This window comes from Erpetoichthys calabaricus, chromosome 1 (genome assembly GCF_900747795.2).
Source record: "Erpetoichthys calabaricus chromosome 1, fErpCal1.3, whole genome shotgun sequence".
In the NCBI taxonomy this organism is placed as follows: domain Eukaryota; kingdom Metazoa; phylum Chordata; class Cladistia; order Polypteriformes; family Polypteridae; genus Erpetoichthys; species Erpetoichthys calabaricus.
The window spans coordinates 336598219-336624173 of NC_041394.2; the positions used below are offsets into that span (position 1 = coordinate 336598219).

The 25955-nt window shown below is 39.5% G+C and overlaps 1 protein-coding gene across 3 annotated transcripts in view; it reads left to right on the forward strand.

The window, feature by feature from the left end:
* The first annotated feature begins 8108 nt into the window (after positions 1-8108).
* The window catches only part of LOC114667109 (gastrula zinc finger protein XlCGF57.1-like), a 40772-nt gene continuing 22925 nt past the window's right edge, over positions 8109-25955 (forward strand). Inside the window, exons 1-3 of one of the 3 annotated variants that reach the window (XM_051925435.1) lie at positions 8109-8630; positions 10602-10694; positions 23278-23824. In XM_051925435.1, coding sequence (XP_051781395.1) covers positions 23314-23824 — 511 coding nt within the window. In that variant the 5' untranslated portion in view covers positions 8109-8630; positions 10602-10694; positions 23278-23313. Of the gene's footprint in view, positions 8631-10601; positions 10695-13481; positions 13642-22846; positions 22972-23277; positions 23825-25955 lie in introns of those variants that run through there. The other 2 variants (XM_028822263.2, XM_051925443.1) reach the window with 2 other exon arrangements.

The window sequence follows — 25955 nt, forward strand, 5'->3', positions numbered from 1 at the left end:
TACTTTGCCCCATGTGCCTATGATGCTGGTAAGACAGCCCTGGTTTATAGGCAAGAGTGCAAAGTAAACTGCACTCTGTGTCCACAATCTGTTTAATCAAATATATGACAGATAGGCTATCATATGTTTGATTATACACAGCTAGTGAAGAACTGGATTATAGGAGCCACGGTGTTTCCTAAATTCTATTAAATGAAAACACTGTGAGTTTCATGTGCATAAAATCATGACATCATGCGGTATACGTCTGTGTGAAAATGGTGCGTGGTGCAGATCAGGCAGTGTGCACAGATCCATAAGGGTAAACAAGTAAATTGTGCAGCTAGTATTACTGAGAAGTTGATTGTATTACTTTAGTTCATTTTTTTTTGTTTGTTGTATATGTCTATGCACCCAATGTTTAAGTTCAATTTTTATTCAGTAACAGTTGTTAATTTGCATCGTTGTATTTGTGCCTTTGTTGTTATATCGTTGTTAATAAAAACATATTATGATACCACCTTAGACTTCCTCGCCACTGTAAATCTATCCCCATAAACCATGAGATATGCTCACCTATATGTCATCATATTGTAGCACTGCATAGTGTAACAGGCATTCCAGGTCCCAGATCTCTGCTTCTAGACTCCCCAAAGAGTCCTTTTTTTTTTATAGACTCCTCATCCGAATGATGAAATGTCAGCTCATACTGCTACTGACTCGGCGATGAAGTTATCCCCAAGCTGAGGCCCGTTCAGACAGCATCATGAAAGTCGATTATGCCTGCATGAATAAAGGGTCCTAATCAGTCAGAAGCCAGTAAGAAATGTCTGTCTGCAGTGCTGCAGGGTCAGGGTAGAAGTTTCTATATTCAGGGTGGTACAAGCAACACTATTTTCATGTAATTTTTTGTTTTCAATTATATGCTTGGTTATATTGTTTTTCTCATTATACACAATATATTTAGCAGTTTTCACAAATAGCTTACAGTTTAACTGCTGTATTTATCTTGTGTTGAAACAAATGTGTTACATTAGGTGTGAAGTTTATGCCATGAAAAATACGAATACCATTCACACTACATTTACTTCCATCTAGTGCTTTACTTAATTATTGTACACATTCTTAATATATGTCTAAGTACTTTAAAACCTAGCTGTAGATTCCACATTAAAGTTCTCTAAAGTCCTGCTTTTTTGTGTTCTTTTTTTTTTTTTTTTTTTTTTTTAGAGACAAATAACAATTCGGGAAGGCGACTCGCTACCCCAACTGAATCGGTGCACAACTTGTTGCAGCAATTTCCATTGCCCTTTTTGCAGCAGCAGCTTATTTAAGCCCAGTAGACTGGACAAATTAAAAATGCATTTAAGAGGCCATTTTAACAGGGCAGTTGTACATAACGGTAAGTTGATGTCAATTTAACTAAAGACCACACAGGTCATCTTTCTGTCAAAGATAATAAGTTTAAGGATCAAGCCTTGAAGTCAGCATTTCAGTAATAAATTAGGTTCTTCTGCTTCATACGTCCAAGCAGAACTAATGAACCCTGGGTGTTCTCGTATATTGAAATCTTTGTTTTGTCCTCAATGCAAGTTTTCTTTTATCATTTAAGAAAAAAAGTGTAATCCTTCTTATCCCTGGGTAAGCTGAAAAGCTCATTCATGCATGTTGTTGCTAGGACACTTGATTACTGCAATGTCTATCATCTCAAACTGCATTTTCTGGTGAGGGTCACAGTGACAGCAAACTGAACAGGTCAGCCCAGAATCATCAGTTTCCAGCTCTTCCTTTGGAATCCCCAGGTATTCTCCAGCTAACTGAGAGATATAATCCATTCATCATGTTCTGGATTTGCATCTGGGTCCACTGAGTGGGATGTGCCTATGACATACCCAATCCATTTTAGTTGGCTTCTGTTATTCTGGATGGGTAGCAACTCTAGTCTGAGTGTGTACCATAATGTTGAGCTTCACATCCTATCATGGAGTGTCAGCTGAGCAGCTCATGACCATACAGATGAAGTCGGAAGTTTACTTACACTTCACACTCACTAACTGACTGACACTTTATAACCCCTTCACAGATTTTATACTAACAAACTATAAAGTTAAGACATCTACTTTATGCAAGGCAAAAGTAATTTTTTTCCAACAATTTTTACCATCCTCGACATATTTCACTTTTTATTGAGTATGTCACAGTTCCAGTGGGTCACACATTTTCATACAGTTTCTTAACTGTGCCTTTAAACAGCTTGGAAAATTCCAGAAAATGATATCAAGCCTTTAGACAATTAGCTTCTGATAGCCAATTCACCTAATTGGAGTCAACACGTGGATGTATGTTAAGTGCTGCCATCAAACTCTCTGCCTCTTTGCTTGACATAATGGGAAAATCAAAAGAAATCAGCCAAGACCACAGAAAAAAAAAGTGTGGACCTCCACAAATCTGGTTCATGCTTGGGAACAATTTCCAAACTCCTGAAGGTTCCACATTTATCCGTACAAACAATAATATGCAAGCATAAATACCATGGGACCACACAGCCATCATACCACTCAGGAAGGAGATGCATTCTTTCTCCTAGAGAAAAACGTACTTTGGCATGAAAAAGCGCAAATCAATCCCAGAACAACAGCAAAGCACCTTGTGAAGATGCTGGAGGAAACTGGTAGACAAGCATCTCTGTCCGCTATAAAATGAGTCCTATCTCAACATAACTTGAAAGGCTACTTAGTAAGGAAGAAGTCACTGCTCCAAAGCCACCATATAAAAGCAAGACTGCAGTTTGCAATAGCACATGAGGACAACGATCTTACTTTCTGGAGAAATATCCTCTGCTCTTATGAATCCAAGATCAAACTGTTTGGCTGTAATGATGGTTGTCATGTTTGGAAGAAAAAGGGTGAGGCTTGCAAGCCAAAGAACACCATCCCAACCGTCAAGCAATGGGGTGGGAGCATCAAGTTGTGAGGGTGCTTTGCTGCAGGAGGGACTGGTGCACTTCACAAAATATCATCATGAGGAAGGAAAATGATGGAGCATCTCGAGCTCCGTGAGGAAGTCGAAGCTCAGTCACAAATGGGTCTTCCAAATGGACAATGAACCTAAGCAGATCTCAAAGTTGTGAAGGTCAGAGAGTTCAAGGTATTGGAGTGGCCGTCACAAAGCCCTGACCTCAGTCCTATTGAAAATTTGTGGGCAGAAGTGAAAAAGTGTGTGCAAGCAAAGAGGTCCATGAACCTGTCCCAGTTAAACCAGTTTTGTCTAGAGGAATGGGCCAACATTCCAGCAATGTATTGTAAGAAGCTTGTAGAAGGCTACCCAAAACGTTTGGCTCAAGTTAAACAATTTAAAGGCAATGCTACCAAATATCAACAAAGTGTATGTAAACTTGTGACCCACTGGAACTGTGATATGGTCAATAAAAAGTGAAATACTCTGAGGTCTGTGAACACTGTTGGAAAAAATTACTTTTGCCCTGCACAAAGTAGATGTTTCAAATGATATGCCAGATGCATATATATTAGTATAAAATCTGTGAAGGGGTTATAAAGTGAGTTTTAAACAATTCACTCTAAGTGAATGTAAACGTCTGACTTCAACTGTAGACGAGGACAGAGATTTAGATCGACTGGTAAATCGAGAGTTCTGTCTTTAGACTCGGCACTTCCTTCACCACCATGGACCAGTTCAACACCCACAAAACAGCCATTGCTGGTCCAAATTCACTTGTTGATCTCGCATTCACTCATTAATAAGATCCCAAGGTACCTGAATTCCGCTAAGGACACATGTCCCCAACAACTTCTTCCCGGGAGAGAACTTTCTACTCTTTTCTGAGAGAGGGTCATGATTTTAGACATGAAGGTGCTGATTGTCCTCTTTGCTGCCTCACACTCATCAGCAAATCACTTGAGTGCTTGCCAAAGGCCACACACTCGAATGAGGCTAAGAGTACAGCAGCGTCATTTGTGTAAACTATTGATGCATCCCTAGCCTCTCCAACTCGACATCCTCAGCCATACCTTGATATCCTCTCCATGAAAACCACAAATGGGAGAAATGACAAGATACAGTCTTGACAGAGTCTGATACACAGAGCGAACTAAATCGACTTAACGGCAAGCATTCGGAAGCAACTCTGACTGCATTCATATAGAGAATGAATACCACACAAAAGTGGCCTTGTTGCCCCATATTCCTGCAGCATGTCCCACAACATGTGCTGAGGGACATGATCGTGGGCTTTTCCAAATCCACAAAACACACGTACACTTGGTTATCATACCCACACACACCCTCCAGCAAATGAACCAGGGAAAAAGAGCTGGTCCACTGTCCTAGAGCTAGGACAGAACCCAAATCCTTTATCTCCTGTATCTCGGACTCAGTCATCAGATGATGTCTCTTGTCCAGCACCCTAGCCATAGGTGTTACCTGGGAGGTTGTGTAGTTGGGACACACATCTGGTCCCCATTCTTTAATTTGGGAACCACCACACCAGTCTGCCAAGCCAAAGGGTGCTTTATCTGCCTTCCATATGCAATTAAATAGATGTGTTAACCTCGCTATTCGAATAATGTCCAGGGCTTTCAACATCTTCAGCCTGATCTCATCCGCCCCAGTAGGGAGTCCTCACGCCACAATAGTGAATTTAGTGATAGTTATAGGATGTGTCATAACACTTCTTTCTGATTGGATAGCATGTCCACCAGGTTCTGGAGATCCTCAAAGTGTTTCTCCCACCCATTAAAAATTTCCCCAGAAGAGTTTCAGTACCTTTCCATCCCTGATTAACATAGTCTGGACAACATGAAGCCCTCTCTTCTGAGGCATCAAACAATTTGCTGGAACAGCCCTGTGGTCACCCAGTATTCTTTATCCATAGCCTCTCCAAACTCCTCCCATTCTCAGGCTTTTGTTTCTACAGACTCTTTTGCAGCATGTGTGTTTGTTGGTACCTCTCAACCAGGTCAGGAGATCCCACAGAAGACAACCTTCTTCAGCCTAACAGTTTCCCTCACGTCTGGTGTCGCTTCATAGGTTTCCGGGGTGATAGGCCCTAACTGTCTTTAGACGACAGCTTTCAGCAGCCACTTCAAAAATTTAGGTCTTGAACATGGTCTGTTCCGACTCAAAATCCTTGGTTTCGCTCTGCACATGAGAGAAGGAGCTGAACTCATCATGAAGGGAAGCAGTGGTGATCAGTTGACAGCTCTGCCCCTCTCTGCACTTGAGTTTCCAAATCAAATGGCCTCAGCTCAAACAACACACCCACAAATCATTCATTGACCTTCAGCCCAATGTGCTTTGCTACCAGGAACACTTATGAGTCTCCTAGAGTTTAAACACGGTGTTTGTTATGGACAATCCATTAGTACAGATATCAGATAATAACTACTCGCTATTCTGGTTCAAATCATGCAAGTTGTTCCTCACAGTCGCATACCTCCAGGTATTTCTGTCATTCCCAGTGTGAGCATTGAAGTCACTTCGTAAGACTACAGAGTCAGTGGGTGGCACTTTCAACCACCTCCCCTGCATTCTCTAAGAACACTGAGTACACCAAACAGCTATCAAATAATTATCAAGAGTTTTCATTTACGCAGCTCTTCATCTCATTGAGACAACTCTCATTTCCATTGGAGAAAATTCCCATTGCCCAGCCCTGACTCGGGGGCTTGTGAGTATCCCTCCCTACACATGGCTCACTGGAATTCCAGAGTAGGAGAAAAACCAACGCCAACCAAGAAGATTGATCCCAGAAACCATAATATGCTAAAGGTGATAGCAGGTATATTTAGCTGGTATTTTTCCACCTCCCGCATCAGCTCAAGCTCCTTCCTTGTACGAGAGACAATGTTCCGAATTCCCAAAGCAAGACTTCATTGCCAGGGTTTAGTTTGTTTATGTCCTCCTCACCTATACTTGCCACAAAGCAGACATTGCACGCAACCATCTTGTAGGTGATGAGCCAACAAAACACCTCTGTTTCACCAATTTGAGCTGAGCCTGACTGGGTTATGTGGGTTACCCAATCACTAGATGTTTGCCTGTAAAAGCCACCCCACCACCAGACTTACTTACAGGTGTGGGTACCCAGTAACTCACTCCAAGACGGGGTACACTGATTTTCAAGTAGTATCATCATGTGTTTCTCAGCGCAAACCTTTTCACTGAGGGAGAAACACTACTACGAGCCCAAAGCTCCAGATGTTTAGATCTGCACGTGCTTTTCATCTTTAAACACCATGTGTATTATGTACCGTATATACTCGCATTTAAGTTCTCCCGTGGATAAGTCAGGGTTTGATTTTACTGTATAATTTTCAGTATTTTATAATGTTGGTCGTATAAGTTGAATGCGGAAAACTCATGCTATTGGTCCAAGAGATTTTGCTATGCTAATGCCCACCTGAGAGAGTAACTGCGGAGCACGTTACCTTTATTTTCTATGTATTGTGCCTACGCGACCACACGGTAATACCCAAACTATTCCAAAGTGACGTTTGCACTGTTTTGTGTTTTTTTGTATCTCACACCCTCATACACCTTTATCGTAAGAGCATCACTTATCTACGATGCAGCGTTCGATCAGAAGAAAATATGAACCTGGTTTTAAATGAAAAGTCATTGAAGTAGCGAAAGAAATTGGTAACTGCGCTGCTGCAACAAATTAATAATTGTCGCATTTTTGAACGGCCGTATAAGTTGGGGTCTGATTTTATGATCTATTTTTTTTTTTGGGTTTCAAGACCCTACTTTTACGCAGGTTTATATGGTAAATGTAGTGTGGAAATTCCTTTTTTTTGTTTTTATGCAAGTAAACTTTGGAATTCATTCTCTATTGGATGGGCAACATCTGTAGGTATTTTTTATAAATGAAAGATGTTTTTTCATTCTTTGGTCTGTACGTTATATATTATAATTTTATATTCATTTTTCTTATTTCTAATCTTTCAGATTTTATATTTCTTTGTATTACTCGGTTCTTTTCAACCTTCTACTTGTTTGCTTGCATGAAGAGTGCTAGATGGAGTTTTTAACTGTTAGTTAATTGTGGAGTTTGGTTATCTTGAATATATGTTCTGTAGATTAGACATATTTCTAATATTATTCTTCAACTATACCTGTATTCTCTATGTTTTAGGTTTCACCTTTCATAGATGTGGTTTTGACTGCCGGCCATCTCTCCACTACCATTGCCTTTACTGCCAAACTACAATACTACGGAGATGTAACTTTGAACATCATGTACTAGTTTGCAGTCATACTCAGCAGTCTGTTTCAGCCCCTAAGACCCTAACCTCCAGTGCAACGGTGACTTCTCCACCAGCCATAGAGACCTCGCCAACCACCACTGCAACAGTGATGAGCCCATCAGCCACCACTGTTAACACAATAAGCGTTCGCGTGCGGGCAGTGATCAGAAGGAGATGCCCAATCTGCAATGTACTGATGAACAAATGCAACCTAAAAAAACACATTGACCGCAAACACACCAAACACAAAATACAGGACATCAATGTTAGATGGCACCTTACGAGTCAATGCCTGGACGAGACAAATGGCATTTTCGCTGTTTTGACAGCATTTGAAGGGCACAGCATTCCACTTCACGTGCAGTGTAAAACGAGGGGAGGAAATCACAGTGTGTCATGCGAGTTAAATGAGTGCCGGTTCAATATGGATGTAGCACAGCAGAGTGGCCTCAAGTCTTATCGCTGCCAACACATTAGGTCAGTGAGCTACTGTGCCAGCGTAGCAAAAGTCGTCTCGCTCTCAGAAGACACGTTGACTGAAATGGTAAAAGCAAAATGGCTTAGTGGGGAACAGATGAAGAACTGCCTAGCACAACAGCTTCTTGCCAACACAAACAAGGTTCCCCTCTCAGTCCACATAACCATCGCCATCCCACAAACCAAAAAGTGCATTTCAGTATATGAGCCAGCGGTGTCATGTGACACCCATATGGGACGTGTCATGGTTGTCTTTGATACAAAGTTGAATACATGGCACTGCCCATGTGCCAAAGTCGGACAATCTTGTATTCACATTAATGTTGCCCAATGGCACCTGTTTGAGACCCAGCATGAGCTTTTTCTGGACAGTCTGTAATGCTGATGAAGAGCGGCATAATTATACTGAGGGCAACGGTGTGAAGGATGACAATTCTGCCTGTCCACCAAAAGGAGTGTGACTAGAGCATATAGCTAATCACTTTCTCCAGAAGAAGAGGACACCTGCTGTTCCACCAGAAAATATATGTCTACCGACACTAGGGAAACACTACCGAAGCAACCTTTTACCTGATGAAACAATATGGCAGAGATGATGCTTGGGCACTGTCCCACTTGGTGATTCTGTGCTAATAATCTGGAAGGCAAAAATACTCACCCACTGGTGTGTTACTGAAGGTAGGATGGCATATTGTCCATGTGCTAGTGTGGTATCTTTTAAAACTCCCATTGTGCACTATTCTAAAACAACATGTCTTATACTTTAAAGGCATCCCCACCTACTGTAAGCAGTGCCTGTCAAGTGGAATGCTTTATCGCTATGAAGAGTGGGAAAGCTGCCTCCATAACTGCAATGATTGCGTCCTTCTGGATTCACCCGTCTGCGTAACCATGCAAACCCTTCTCCAGGTAACTTTCACTGATATCACTAGTATGTGTTGTAATTTCCAAAAAACTAACTCACTAATTTGGAATATTTTTACTTGACATGAACTTTCATAACCAAGCTATTCATTAATTTCCCGCTGCTTATGTGAAGCAGGGTTGTAGCAGTGAAGCCCATGTCCTTTTCCTTCAGCCACACTTGTCAACTCATATCATGGGATCCTGATGCGTTCTCAGGCCATCTGGGAGATCTAATCCTCCCAGCGAGCCCCGGGTCTTCACTGGGGTCCCCTCCCAGCTGGTCAGCAGCTCTACTCCGAGCATCTCGTGGATGTCTGTGCTTCTCACCCTGCCTCTAAGGGTTCTTCTCCTGGAATCGCCACCTTATCATGGTGGACAGGTTTGTATGCCCCTGTCATCTTGGGAGCCATGTTGTCCAGAGCTCCTGGTATGGCCTCCCAAGGTAAAATTTGTCCCAGGTGAGCAGTCAGACAAAGAGCGATTCAAAGCCACTAATGAAGCACACCCATAAATTTAAAAAGAGTACCCTGCCTGGTGTGGAGTTTAGCGGGGTGTCCTCCTGGAGCCTGGTCTACCACAGGGCCTAGTCAGGCACAGCCCGAAAATGTAACATGTGGGCCCAGCACCTGTAGAAGAAATAGGGGCCGGGTGCAAAGTGATCTGGGTGGCAGTCAAAGGCAGAGGCCTTAGTGGACTGGAACCCGTACACACACAAACCGGTAAGCTATTTGTGAAGTTGGAATTTTGATAGCATTGTTATTCTTAATATTCATTGCAACTTAAACTTTACCTTTGAGGGTCTAACAGCCACAATATTTTTGAAAAGAATTATATAATGTTTGTTTTTCATATAGTGATCTTCTTACTTGTATGTCTGACCCAAGTCCATACTGCAGTGTGCAGAGCAGTCGAGTATTTACAACTTATGACAAGCATGCAGATTCCACCATCAGACATGGTGATTCATACGTGGTTACAATTTAAATCTCTTGAAGATCATAGGTATAAACATTCAAGTGTTTCCTGCGGTGGTCATGGATTTGCATAGAAAAGGTGTTTCTCACTTAGCAGGTATTACTATTTTAATTTATCACTGTCACTCGTGTATGTGGATTTCACTTTCACCAAAACAACCAACCTTTTAATTCTCGTGGATATGCCTCTTCATTGGGAAGAAACGCTACTTTTCCCTGATGGCAACACAAATTGGACGATCTACAAGTCTCCGAACAAAAAATCTGAACAATATATTTGATCTCTTTTCGCTGTTCCATTATTTCACCGAGTGATAATTTGTTTGTTTGCGCTAATGCGATCTTTACTATTAGTTTTTTTGAGACTTTCGAAGTTTACTATTTTCATAATCTCTAACTTGCTCTGCATGTGTATTGCGTCATCGTTTTTGAATTTTTTATGACGTTCTACTTTGTCATCTGCTCTTTGTCTTTTATTTCCGGCCCTGGGCATGGTTAAATCTCTTGGCACAAAGTCTCGTCTCGCGGGATGTGAAAGTATCTCTCTGAAAAAGTCACGTCTTGTCCCAGGATTTTTTTATTATAATATCCATCCATCCATCCATTATCCTACCCACTATATCCTAACTACAGGGTCACAGGGGTCTGCTGGAGCCAATTCCAGCCAACACAGGGCACAAGGCAGGAAACAAAACCTGGGCAGGGTACTAGCCCACCGCAGGGCGTACACACTAGGTACAATTTAGGATCGCCAATGCACCTAACTGGCATGTCTTTGGACTGTGGGAGGAAACCCACGCAGACATGGGGAGAACATGCAAACTCCACGCAGGGAGGACCTGGGAAGCGAACCCGGGTCTCCTAACTGCGAGGCAGCAGCGCTACCCACTGCGCCACCGTGCCGCCCCTTTATTATAATAGAGAGATTCACTTCATTGATACGTTAAAACATTTTTGGACATGTGCTTGTCATAATGAACCCTTCTTATTATGTTTTTAGTAAGTTGCATTAAAGAGCCACCAGAGGATTTTAGTGGAGAAGTCAGTTTGGAGATATTTTGGAAGGCCGTGTCCAAGGAAATAATGCCTGTAAGTAAATGTTGGGCTGACTACTTAATATTTCAAAGTTTGCACAACATCTTACTTGATGTAGGTTGTTTTTTTTTTTTCTTTTCTCATATTATTAAAGTTATAGGTGGTACTAGCTAGTTTCCACAAGACACGCCATGTAGACATTGTGCTAAATATGGAATTTGAAAGAAGACAAAATATCTGTGCCCCAAAGGCTTTGTCAGAGGTCCCTGAAATGAGTATTTCAGAAGTTAGCCTTTTCAATCAAGAACTTTGCAGGCTGAAAAAAATGAAAGGAAAACTAAGAAACATTGATTTAAAAATGAAGTATATGTCTACTCTGATTTCAGAGTGTCTCACATGCATTCTGCTGAGATGCCAAGTGCGTTCTTTCCAACGTCGGTGGTTATCTCTTTGCTGTTTCCCCATAATGCTGTGATTGTTGAAGCACCCAGGCAGCAGCACTTGTCTGCACAGTCTCTCCAAAGTACAACTACTGCAGCTTGAAACTCCTTTAGAGTTCTTGATGTCTCTTGGTTGGGGCTGGGTGGTCTTTTTAGCCTTGGAGCTCCAGCAGACGTTTTTTTCCCCCCCACCTTAACTGTTTTTTTTTCCTGTCTTCCCAGCCATCTGACATGATCACCGGACTCATCTTTAGAGATTAACACTGTGATATTTTGTATAAAGACGCTACCCTTCTACTAATTATGTACTGTATCCGTTCTATAAGATTGTATAGATTTTTTTCTTTGTTACTTATTCATTAATATTCTTAATCTTACTTGTTTTTTTTTTTTATTGTAACTTTCTCTTTGACATCTTTTAGAACACTTTGAGCCACATTCTTTGTATGAAAATGTGCAATAGAAATAAACGTCATTGGTGGTGGCGGCCTTCTTCAATAGCCTTCTGTTTTTGTGGACCGTCTGCTCTCGTCAGATATGCGGCTGTGCCGTACTCTTTACGCTTCTTACCGATTGATTTAACTGCATCTTCAGTGTCTTGGATATTTTTTCTTTTGTCTCCATCCTCTGACTTTTGAGTTGGCTTGGAGTGCTCTGTTGTTTTCAATGTGCAGGTTAGGCCACCATATCGACTCGCCACAAGATGGATCTTCCAGATACAGTCAGAGGCATTTATACTGCAATCGATGCAAACCTTAGATGGTTGGTCTCCATTGAACTAATTCTCAAACCAGTTGCCTGCACCAGTGATGATTTAGCTGTGTCATATACCATCAGTTATTTGGTATTTTATATATTTGTAAATTAGACCACTTTGCAGAGATCTGTTTAGACTTTGACATTAAAAAGTGTTTTTTTTTTTGTTGTTCAGTGTCTACAAAGCCAAATTAATTTCAATGTGGTTCATTGTATAACAATGTAATGTGAAGACTTCAAAAGGAGTGAATACTTTATCAATAGACACTGCACATTTGATATTTCATATAAATAGATGAGGATTTCTTTATTTACTCTTCCATCTTGGTAAGATGTGTTATACTAGGAGAAAATAGAACATGTTCAGGATGCAGTGTCTTTTCTGATAATCTAATCAGGAATCTTGGAGAAATATTTTTCCAAGCTTGTAAATATTATAATGCCCCCTTATGTTACATCCACATTTACGTGAGGAAGTAAAATTGCCACTAATTTGTGTCCTGGAATTTAAATTTTACAAATCCTGCCCCGTATAATTCCTCTCCTCCCCTTTGTGACCAACTGCCTGCCAAAAGGTCTGTGTACGTCACTGGTCAAACTTCACATTGATTTTGAATTGTAATCCTTTTTTTCGATGTTCAGTTCTATGTATCCTGTGAGTGATTTACTACTTAGATCTGAATCCATGTGTAACTGTTGAAGTTTGGTAAAGGTTAAAAGTATGAACATCAAGGCTTTCTTTCTTTTTTTTCTATATCATACCCCACCACCAGGGCCGGATTTTCCTATAGGCTAACTAGGCTTCAGCCTAGGGCCTCAAGATCAAGAGGGGCCTACATTGAAATTTTTAGCAAAATTAAAATTACACTATTCTAAAAACAGTGAACACTAAAACACTGAACCGAAAATAAGGAGAAATTCTACGCATATGACTAATAAACAAACATAAAAATGTATTGGTTAATCACAGTAATGATGTATTTTATTATTTCAAATGTAATTTACAAACTTAAAAATGGAAGGTGAAAGGGCCTCATAAGTGGAATAGCATGGGGCCTCTTTTCATATAAATCCGGCCCTGCCCACCACTGTACTTGGATTATTATTAAGAAGAAGAAGATTGGATTATACTTTGGCCCCAAGGAGAAATAAAATTTAACAGAAGCTCCAAAAAAATTAATACTGATAATATTTTAAAAGCATTAGGCGTTAACAGACCCACACAAAAATCTATCCATAATCCATTGTTAATACTTGTTCTAAAGGATTATGTAAGCAGGTCGAAAAAAGAGTTAGCAAGTCCCAAGCCCATTAAACGGGACGACGAAAAAAAATTTATTCAGTAAATTAAAATTATCATCAAAAAATTCTAAAAGGTAACTTAAGTGCACTTGTGTTTTCAAATTGCTTAGCTGTGTGTAAGGGATGAAAGGATCACTTGCACAATTCTGTCAGTTTACCGTTCTTTGTCTTCCCGAATGAGTGGAAAAGGTGGAAATGGTTGTCAAGGTTACACCCCAAACATATTCCCTTTCACTAGAAACAAGCTGTAGCAAAGCTGAACGCGTTAACATGTTAAAAAATGCTCATAGACCCACGTGTGCTTCCATCAGGATGCATGGGAATTGCACGTTTCAATTGGTACTTTTATTTTGACACTCCTCGAGCTTATCGTGACTAGAAGTAATTATTTCCAGTTACTCCTTTCGTACTGCTGCTTTAGGCCGAGACGAGAGGCCGTATCGGTGTCGCGTTGTTAAATTCGTCAGGATAGACTGGAAAGGAGAAATCCAGAAAGAGCAAAGGTAGGTATTTCCATGTCATACATGAGCGATACGATGAGGAAGAGAAAGTGCAGCTCCGTATAAAATCAGTATTGTCACGGCTGTGCGAGCCTCACCGGAGCACGCTGATCTGTTTACATTATTCTGTTTATTTCAGAACCCGATTTTTTATCTATTACTTTCAATGCCGGACATTTCGCTACTTCTCTTTGATATTCATTTATAGGTGCGTTTCCTTCTGACACATTGAGCTTAAGTAGCCACGTGAAACCGTTACGTACGATTGAGTTTCGTTTTCCATTCTTCCACTTCAGACAACGGTGATTTCTTTATTCGGGACAAGTTTGGGGCTCCAATGACAGAGCTCGTATCCATTATCCCGTTAAAAGTGGCAGAGAGACGATATGATGCGGCGTGCACTCCTGCTGTTCCTCTTGATTTACGCTCCAGCTGCACGTGAAAGTCAATCGACCCGTCTTTGTCACTTGTCTTACGAGTTTCCTCACTATGGTCACCGTCTCCATCCCCCGTTCTTTGTTGATTCTCATTGCAGATTTTCGTCTCAGTTAACCAAACATGCATCCTGACTCCATTATGCACGTTGTCATTTCCGTGTTTTAGCGACTTTTTTCCTTTTGCATTTTCTGAGTAAGAATTCGTTGTTTTTGTGTCTTAATATGTTGTTCTCTTTTTTAATGTTCTATATATTTAAGCTATTATTTACTAATAAGCACTAATGTCAAGTGGCTAACACTAAATGTTGGAAAAAGGAGGCGTTTGAGGCACCAGAGTTTTATAAAAGGGTGGACCTAATGTTATTTTAATTATTGTTAATTATGCAGTCTTTTAAAATTATATATTTTTAAATAAAGATCTAGTTATATCAACATAAATAGCGGTGATTTTTCTTTAATTTATGTATTTATTTACCTATTTTTGCTTATCTGGTTTTAATTTAAATCCACTTACAAACGGTAAAAATAAACTGCCTGCTTATCTTTTAATGATAGGTTCAAGATAACACCTGCCCAGCACAAGGTGCAGAATCCCAAATAATCTGTTATAGTTTTAGCTAACCACCTTATATAGTAAAGAGACAAATTGCAGAAACATTAATAGCATTTGTTGTCATTTGTGTATAAGTGCTGCCCCCTGAGTTTTATGTGACTCATGTTTTGAACATGCCTGATGCATGTGTTTTCAGTCTTTTTAATAAACTGTATTCCAACAATGTAACATATCTGACAGCAAAGTTTAAAGTAACTTATCATATAGCAAACAGTGGGTTTATTATTCCTATTTAAAAGCCTTGGAAACCTTCAGATCCACAGTGTAATGTACATAATTGCTGAGGTGTAAAGTTGGAGATGTGCAGGTTGATGAACCTACTGTATCCTGGATAATGGACTGCAGTTTGTGAGACTCAAGGACTGTGTCAGCAACACTGGAACATTCTTGTAGGTCCATTTTTGACATGTTCTAGAAGTGTGATGGCCAGTGTGATTTTCTACACTGTGGTGTGCTGGGCTGGTAACATCACTTCAAGAGAGGCCCACCGAAAAAACAAGCTAATTAAAAGGGCAGGTTCATCTTGTTGTTTTTTTGCTTTCATTTTTTTTTCTTTGTTTGCCCCTTTTGTTTTCTCTCTGCTCTCAAGTTCTTTTGTTCCACCTAAGTGTTGAATTTCTTGGGCTTTTTATTGTTTTGTTAATTCCATATATTAGCAGTAATAGTTGTAGTACTGTCACATGTACAGAGTTTGATAAAATTCTTATCATACATCATATCACCACTCTATGGTGCCATGTTAAACGAAAATGTATTCAAATACAGAACTGCATCATATTTAATAGAAAATACAAGCTGGCTTACCCGACGTACTCCTTCCTTCTGTTTCCTGTGGTCTAATTATTTGGAAACTTTTGGGGAAAAAAACTGGACTGCCATAAACCCTTTTTATACCTGGTGACTGAAGCAACATTTATCATTCAGACTTTTATACAATTGCACTTTATTAAGTAGACTTTACTCCATAGTGCAGGTTTCCTGGTTTAATTCTTTTTTGCAATTTAGTGTTTTTTCTTGGTTGATGGATAATTAATTTATTTAATTAAACAAATCAAAGTTAAATGAATTTCTAGGTTGTTTTTTCTTTATTTTGGCTGTCCAGTTTTGAGAGTAAATCACAATGACAACTTTTCCATAATTATAATTTGCAAGGCTACATCAGTAATGTTCGTCAACCTTTCATATATTAAAAAAAAAAAAAAAAAAAAGCAGAGGTCACGTAGCTGTGAAAGTACTCGAGTAAAGCTTGACATGGGCAAGGTTTGACTTTTTTTCAAGCATCCAGCTTGGGTGTGTCATCAGGAGATCTATATTAGTGAGCACAGTTGCTACAACATTTATTTAAATGGCATATTTTCATATATAAATGTAACTTAAACTGCTTTACAGAGTACAATAGAAAGGAAAACTGTCTCTAATGGTAGCAATAGCTAATGGCAAAGTTTTCAGACTAGCATTTGCGGAAATTGTCCCTTTGTCATAAGGATTAAATGTAATTTAACAGAATACTCCACCCAAACACACATACAGTGGACCCTTGACTTATGAACTCAATTCGTTCACAAGGGCTGGTTGTAACTCAAGTTGGCTGTAAGTCAAGACTATTTTTCCGATAAGAAATAATGGAAATACCCATAATGCGTTCCGAACCTCCCACAGCAACGCTTACTTAACCTTTTCATAATAAAAAAGGGTTGTATAATGTGCATAATTTACCAAAACACCAATAATTTTTCTAATGTACTAACCAAAAAGTTATAAAACATACCTAGCCTACCAGAAACAGCAATTTCATACTGTACTCACCATTTAAGTTGACATCTTTGGGCTGCAGGAAGGGAGGAGGAGGAGAATGAAATGGAAGGTGGTTATTGTTTGGAAGGAGCCTCCTTATACAAATCTTTTGTTTGTAAAATTGTCGAGATGGTGGATTTCGATATGCTGTACATATTAGCGAGATCGGTCACACGAACACCACTCTCATATTTCCGCACAATTTCCTTCTTTGTTTCGATTGTGATCGCTTTCTTTAACTTCGTTACCTTCTCTTCCTTCCTTAGCAATTATCGAAAAAAATTATATAAATCACTGCACTGACCGAAATTACATCCACAAACACATGTATCTGGGCTCCGACTGACGCTTACAATTGCTCTCGGCTGTTTGTTTACAATCGCGCAAGCAGATACACGTGACCACATTCAGGTAGTAATGCAAGATTTTGGTCATAAATCAAAGCAAAAATTTTGGTCGTAAATCAGATTGTTCACATGTCAGGCCGGTTGTACATCAAAGGTCGACTGTATCCTCTTTAATAAAATCCCTTTGTGCGTCCAGGTGTCCGTGTGTGTGTGTCTTCTGGCGAAGTGCGCATGCGTGGGGCACGGTGCGATGCGCAATATTACTGTCAGAGAAAATTACAAGTGTTTTACGGAAATACAAACCAGTATTACTGCGAGAGGAAATTAAAGGTACACAAAACAGTGATGCATATTACAGCCACATACAAGCCAGTATTACTGTTGGAGAAAATTAAAGGCATATTACTGACGCGCACGCCTGTATTACTGCCAGAGAAAATTAAAGGTATATTACGGACGTACAAGCAAGCGGATGTACAAGACAGTATTACTGTCACAGAAAATTAAAGACACACAATACATGGCGGCAGCCCACGAAGAACGGTCAGCTGAGCAAGTAAACATCAACAAAAGAAAGGCTGAACGACAAAGAAAAATACGACCAACAAACAGAATGAGGTCAAAGTCCCTTGCCATTTAATATAGACTGTACCTACTAATGTTTATGCACTACTGTTCTAGCGCCCGTTATTGTAACGGGCTTAATGACTAGTATATATATATATATATATATATATATATACTTTATCTGTTATTTACCCTGTGTTGTTTCTGAGAGTTTTTTTTTTCTTGTAATAATAATAAATGTAAGGAATTATTATTATTATGTAGTGCTTTTCTCACTAGTCAAAGTGCTTCAGTGATTCAAGAGCCATGTCAACCACCACCAATGTGTAGCATCCATCTGGATGATGGTAGCCATTATTGTGCCAGTATGCTCGGCACACAGTATAGTAGCTGTTAGATGGTGAAGTTGTGAGAGAGAGAGTCCGTTAGAGATGGGATGATAAGGGGGGCAGAATGACAAGACTGTGGTGGACAATTTACCCTGGACATTGGCATACACCCTGCTGTTTACTAAGGATGCCCAGAGATCTTTTATGTCCATAGGACTTTGATTTTACATCCATCTGAAGGACGGTTCCATGTTTATAGCACGGTGTCCCCGTCACTGCACTGGGGCATTGGGATCCACAATCAGACCACTGGGTTAGCGCCCCTTGCTGGCCCTGTCAACACCTGTTTCATCAGCAACCCACGCTTATCTTCTTAGAGAGCCGAGGCTGAATGGCCTGTTAAAGCCCATTGAAGTATTCCATGTGTGATTTTGGGCTATACTGTACAAGAAATAAATTGTTGTTATTGTTTGTAGCAAAAGACCAAGAGGCAAGTCTTCAGTTCAAAAGCTTCATCCTGCGCTCACCACCCATTTCCAAGAGGATATTCCAGGAGTGGTTTACTTGCCAATACTTTAGCCAAAGTGCATACATGTGTTGGGATAGTGTAAGCATGCAACTGGATATCTGACAGGCTGAATATGGGACACAATCAAACAGATTTTTTTTTTTTTTCTTTTTCATGGATAGCTTGATGTTGTTTGCTGCTGTTCTACGTTGATGTCCATTGATGCTTGTTGCATCAAATAATTTATCTTCACTCTCCCTAAAAACAGGAGCTTAGCATTATTATTTTTTTTTTTTTTGGTCATTACTACAAATACCATTTTTAACCTTTTTTGAATCAAGGACCCCTTTAAGAATCTGATGAAATCTATGGACCCCCTTCCCCAGAAATATTCACATAAAAACAACTTTGCATGCAATTAATATAATGTACTTTATTTATCGAGATTTGATTGTCTGATACATATGACATACACAAAGTATTATTAAACTTTAAACAATCTAAACAAAAAAAAAAAATTATGCAAAATGTAATAGTCACGCATTATAATTACGAAATGCAATCCTCGTGTGCAAATTTAAAGAGATCTACTACTACGTTTTCTACTACCATTACTACTACTACTACAACATCTACTCTAAATCAACAGTACTGGGCTGTATAGTGAATATAAATGTTAATTTTTGTCTGACCCTCACGGACCCCCTGAAACCGATCCAAGGACCCCTTAGGGGTCCACGTACCTCAGGTTAAGAACCCCTGTTTTATTGTCTTTATCGTGTAGACTCTAATAAAATGACTATAATCCCATTCACCCCCTACTCTGTGATCAGGTACTTTAGCACTTCCTCTCCTCTTCCCTTCGACAACTGTAACCTCAGCCTCAGGTAATTAGACAGAGGAAAGAACCAGGCTGAAGTTAAGTTACACGTTTTATTATGTACTATTGATAAAATGCCCAAAATATTAAGGAAGCATAATACTATCTGAATATTGGCAACCATACCCTTACAGGCTAAGTAGCAGTGCATCTTGTGGCTCTCGGCTTGCTTTGCTACCACGTGGCCTTTGAATGGGGTATTGAAACAGGCCACATGCCTGCCTTAATATGGCTGCAGAGATAAAGGTGTCTTCATTGTGGTCTTCATTTCATAGTCAGATGGTGAAAGAGAGAGGTAAAGGCAAGGTGACCAACTTTCTACCGTTCTTACCACAAAACACAAACCCATTTGGTGGTGTTGTACAGAATGGCCTCCAATTCAAAACCAATCATAAACAGCCATACTTTAGACCAATCGGATTAGTTTACATGTCCCTTCCTGACCGGTTTACCAATGGAAACGTTCTGGTACAACTCATCCCCCAGTTGCTTTGTTTAGTCAGTTTATGGCCTTCCTGCTGTGAACGGCTTAAAGGCTCATGTAAGTCCAAATGCAGTCATCCTTGCTAAGCTGGTCTGATGCTTCATCCTCTTTGACCATAAATTCCTCCTCCTGAGTCAGCCCTAAAGACTGAAGGGAATTAGTTAGGTAAACATCTAAACACTGCTGTTCTCATCAGTGAAATAAAACATGCCTTCTGAAACTCTATCAAATATTACATTTACTTTGTCTAGTTTACAAATAAAGACATGCAAAAAATGTATCAACAGATAAGGCTAGAAATCATAGCACCACAAATGGTTTGAAGGGTAGATGGTGTTGATTTCCATATGGAGGAGTGGGGAAGGAGCGACTTTTACTGTCGATTGCTTGTTTGTTTTGTGTAACATGCAATTAAATGAGCTTTTTATGTATCCCCCACAAAAAATGTAAAACCATGGGAAAAATGTAAAGTTTGTTTTATTAGCTAATTCTTCAGTTGTCCCCATCCAATTTTTATTGATTTATTTACTTATTCATTTTTTATAGGTTGTCATCCCCATGACTTGGTAGTTTGTTTCAGAATCCCAGAACTCATTGTGTAAATCAGTGCTTTCTGGCTCCAGTCTAAAAAGCACTTCCCTTTCAATTTTTCTCGATCAACTTTGTTGATGCCATTGAGAATATAAAAACATTAATGAAGCCCACTTTGCAGTATTCTGTGTTCAAGACTAAAGAATTTTCATTCTCATGTCTATTCCCGTAACATTTTGGACTTTTAGTCTTTAGGACGGGATGCACTTGGTTGCTCACCACTGTGCCACTTCAAGTGCTGTTTTGTCTTTTTTATATACAGGGTGAGTCAAAATTCAGTTAACATTTGAATGGCGTAAACAATTTATTCACAAAACATACTTCATATGTGAAAGATGATTTACAGGAATGTCTTAACCCATTCACCATCATGTTCAACATGTGTACCATATGTGGCACATAAATTGTCCATAAAAAATTGTATATAAGTATATACATAGCGGTACCATCAGTGTTAACATAATTTTGACTCACCCTGTATATATAAAGTGTCATATGCGGTCTCAGAATTGCATTATAGAGTCAAACGGTAATCACAGCACTGCAAGCACACTGCACAACAACATTCCATCTCTGGATCAGTTGCATTTTTTATTCATTTATTTTTTGCATAAAATGAAGGGCTACTTCACATAGTCATATCAGATTGGTTTGATTTTATAAAACTTACTTTATGGGACACAATTTGACATCCTAGTGGGTGTACGAGTGGTACAACTGGGCGGTGTGCAGATATACTAAAGACCACCAATGGAATGCTGTGTTATGCAGTTGCTATCCTGTTTGATGTGTGAGTCAAAGGAATGAATGTTTTGCATCATTAAAACTGTTCATTATGTGTCTCCATATTGTAAGGAGTCCTGAAACAGTTTGAGACAACTACTATTGTGAAATGTTCTCTGTGTGACACTTGTGTTCTGTTTGGCTGCTGTATAAAGATGTGTGTGTGTGTGTGTGTGTGTGTGTGTGCGCGCGTGCGCGAACTAACTCAGTAGTCCATTCTGTGAGCTAATCTATCTATCTATCTATCTATCTAATCCAGTAAGAAGCAGGGCCTCCTATACATGACAAGCTGTCAACTGTACTATCAATGTTACAGGACTTTCAAAGGGTTTATTCTGCTTTGTTTAATTATGAAGATTGTGTTTCCTCCTCTTAATAAACGTTAATATTTTTCAAGTGCCATTTTTTGTTACGGGTTTTTCCCTTCTTTTTTTTGGTTGCTGGCTTTACGCTCTTACTACCAGCCCTCGTTGCTGGTCATATGCTTAAACACATTTGCAATGTCGTCACATGTACATGCGATGCCTATGCTTTTTGATAAAATAAAACAATCTGTGTGAGACTGAGAGTGTGACTTTGTTAAGGAAATAAGGAATTCCAGGTTTGCGTAGGACTTACTGTATTTTTGGTCTTTCTGAAGTTTGGTTGACATTTTGGATCATGCAGGTTAGGATTCTTCAGTTTTGACCACAACTCTGTTTAGTGACTTCACAGTGCAAATACAGAACTACAACAATTCACGTTAGGTGCTATAATAATTCCTGTAAGAGCCATTTTCCTAGTTATATAAGATTTATAAATATTTTACTAGATGACAATGCATAATCTATGGGAGGTTCTTATAACCCCCATAAGTAGAATTGTATTGGTATATTCTTGCCATTTCTAATAGCTTTGAGTAAACCTTATTCTTCAGTTAGTGACAGCCGTGCCATGTGTAAGGTGTAGAGGCATACAGTTTTAAACCGTGACCGTGCCTGCGGGCCTACGGGCTCTTTGAGTGTGTGAAATAACTCTAAGATAATAGTACTTATTTAAATACTGTACCGTATGCTTAAGGTGTACAGAAGAAGAAATTGAGAACCTTTAAGTATAGAAAGAAGAAGTAAAGAACTTTTAAGTACAGAAATAACTAAAGTTTCTCAAGAAAAGCTAAGCTTAGAGAAGATACATTTTTCCTTTTTTTTTTGCCTTTTATTCTACGTGTGTAACTATTTTTTCTTTTATTCTTGTGTGGATTATTTGCTTTTAACTTTCACTAAATATTTTTAAAATTAACTTTTGGACTGAGAGATTTCTTTTGACACGCGATTTACCAGTGCTTGATCTCGCATTACGCTTCAGCGGCTACAATTTCATTCCCTCTTAAAGTAATGGTCTACCTAACAATTATTTTTTAATATGTTACTCACCTCATGTACTTTGTAGCAGTGGCAGAGAAAACATTTTGATCTCCCACCTTCATGCAAAATGGAAACATTCGAGGCAATAGATCTTGCCTGAAGAAGGGGCCTAAGTTTCCTCGAAAGCTTGCATGTTGTAATCTTTCTAGTTAGCCAATCAAAGAAGTCATTTTGCTGGACTTCTCATTACCTCTATAATGGCTAACACAGTACAACACACTAGTGCTACATGCAAAATGGAGAGAAGAAAATTTATGGACCAGAAGACTCATGACCAACTAGTGGGGAGGGGTGGTCTTCAGTGCAAGAGGTTGTTGGAGGCTTTACGCTAAGAATTCTGGAAGTAGCACTTAAGAAGAGTTTTAATAAAAAGAAAGCAGGTGATTTGCATGTTCTGTGCATACAGCTGGATAACTGACATGGGGATTATGAAACACGGGTAACGCAGTCCTTTCTTTTTTCTCTATGGACTTCTTTTCTGTTGTGCTGCATTGGACACTATTGGCTTCTGTTTTGTCATAAATGTTTTTTCCTTCCATTCTGCATGAAAATGTGAGATTAAAAATGTTTCTCTGTCACCACTATGGAGTACATGGTGTAAGTAACATTATAAAAAATCATTTTTGGATGGGTCCTGCGGTGGGTTGGCACCCTGCCCGGGATTGGTTCCCTGCCTTGTGCCCTGTGTTGGCTGGGATTGGCTCCAGCAGACCCCCGTGACCCTGTGTTCGGATTCAGCGGGTTGGAAAATGGATGGATGGATGGATGGATTTTTGGATGGAGTATTCTTTTAAATGTTATGGTAGCTGGGACTTAAACAGTAGGGGGACTGATTCAAGGTTAGCAGGTAATTATTTAGGAACCTCAGATGCACCAATTTCTGAATTCTGTTGTGCTGTCTCTACAGGAACGAAGGAAGCAACCGTTTTTAGTCTCGTTTAACATGGAGAAGGTGTGTCCAGCTGTGCAGGAACCTCCAGATGTGGAATATAAATGTGAAAAGGGCATCTCAGAAGAGAGATGTGATGAGGAAGAAACGAAGAATCCCACACTGCACAAAGACCTCCTTCCCATGCATAGCACGGAGGAAGTAAGTGTGGACATTAAGAAAGAGGACTGTGAGTGGGAGTCTGCACAGCTAAAACAGGAAAACGTTCACGTTAAGGAGGAGGAATGTGAAAGGCTGGTCATAGACATTCAAGAAGACTCTGAATTGATGTCTCAAAGCAACCACAGGCAGAACATTGAAAATATAATCAGTTTAAAGAAAGAACAGCTCAAATCAGAGCTTGACTCTCAGTGTTTTTGTCCAAATGAGGAGGTACCTGAATTAGGCTTCATGCCAAGCAGTAACTGCACCCTACAGTATCGTTCTGGCCAGATGAAGTCTGAGTCATTAAAATCTGATGTAAATGGGACTGCAGAAGCATCTGGTTCAAGCAACTCCGGAGAAGGTAGGTGCTAAAATTAAAAAAATAAATAAATAAATCGAGGAGTGATAATTGTTGCTGTAGTGAGGGATGAGTATGAATGTAACCTTTTCTATAAATGCAGAAGTTGCCCAGGTAGGTGTATATAGGCAATATTTTTTTCTACATTTGGCTAAGTTATTTTTTCTACATCTTTGTCCAAAGTGACTTACATGATCCCATTTCTACTGCTTACAGAGAGGAGGGTCACACAGTGGGGGATGAGCCTGACAACCTTGCATTTTAAAGTCCAGTGCCTTAATCACCACACTATACTGTTTACTGTGGGAGAAGCGTTGCAACTCCGTGATTGATTGAATGATTCAAACCTTTCAGCCATGTCAGCAGTAGTTGGGAAAAACATCTACATGGTTATTAACAGTAGACATGATATAAAATTAGATCTAAAATAAGAATGCTGAGTGGTAAGGTATATGCCTTTTCTCAGATGGTCTCTCTGGCCTTTTCTAATGACATTGACACAATCCTCAACTAGTCCTAATTGTGTTGTCTACTGTTTCCATTTTGTGTTCTTATTTTTTGTAAGTGGAACGCTGATCCCACTGCATTTGCAGTTGGGCATCTTGGGTTTTACCAAAATGAAAGAAATTGTTGTATTAGACAGTGAGATAGTCCTCAGACATAGGGATGTGGATCATAGATTTCACTAGGACCCGGAATTCCAAAAATTGTTAGTCTTAAACAAGTAGAGGTTATAAGTCTGAGCAGACCAGTCCAAAATGCGAACTACAAACCAAAGTTGAAAATACGGGCAAAGATCCTAACTCCCCAAAATGATCTGATCACTATCTCGTCTACATCTTCTTCCGGCTGCTCCCATCAGAGGTCGCCATAGCGGATCTTCTTTTTTCATATCCTCCTGTCCTCTTGCATCTTGCTTTGTCACAATCTATTGCACCCTAAATTATATTACAAAATCCAAAATCTTGGACACCAAAAACAGCATCCCGCCATCTTAAATAGAGTTGACCTGATGATGTCACGTGTTGGAAAGTCCAGTCCTCATGCTGTGGCAACTGGAAATGTTTTATCATCAACAAGATGGCCGTAGTTAGGAGTTAGTGATATGCTGGCTGATCCAGTATGCCAGGTGAGATTCTTCTTGTGGTATGGATTTAAAAAAAAAAAAAAAAGTCTTTAGTGGTATGCTAAACGTGGTGAAAAACCTGCAAACACACTTAAAAGTAAAACACATACCATATTTAAATGTGCAAATTTGAGCATGGAAAGGGGACAATTGATTTTCTGTCCATGAATTTATGTCTTAGATGTAATGTCTTTGTGTGTAAGGAGTGAGCCCGTGCTGTTATGGATATTGACCAAAGTGATGTGCTCTTCAGCCTGATTGAGGTGCTAATAATGGCTCTGCATTGGGTTGAATGGGGTGACACTTCATGTGTGATATGTTTACAGCTGGCAGTTTGAAGCAGGAAAGTGAAAATCAAGAGAAGCCATGTCTGGTGCTGTGCTTGCTGCGTAAATGACAAAGAAGCTGCACTTTTATCAGTTCAAGCCGGCGAGGTGAATTCCTGATACCAATCCAGGACATTACCAAGCATGTTGACGGATACATAAATAAACATTAATAATTTTGTCAAAAATATAAATGCTTCAGTCTGAAAAATGCATACTGGTATCTATTGGGACCATTAGAATGTTGCTTCTGAACTTTTGTTTGCATTTTGCTGCCTTAAGTTAGGGTAGTATATTTTTATATTTGATAGATTTGACCTTAGATTTTTACAGTCATATGAAAAAGTTTGGGAACCCCTCTTAATTCTTAGGATTTTTGTTTATCATTGGCTGAACTTTAAAAGCAGCAACTTATGGAAACAGTAGTATTTCAGCAGTGACAGTAAGTTTATTGGATTAACAGAAAATATACAATATGCATCATAACAAAATTAGACAGGTGCATAACTTTGGGCACCCCAACAGAGATATGACATCAATACTTAGTTGAGCCTCCTTTTCCAAATATAACAGCCTCTAGACGCTGACCTCCTATAGCCTTTGATGAGTGTTTGGATTCTGATGGAGGTATTTTTGACCATTCTTCCATACAAAATCTCTCCAGTTCAGTTCAGTTTGATGG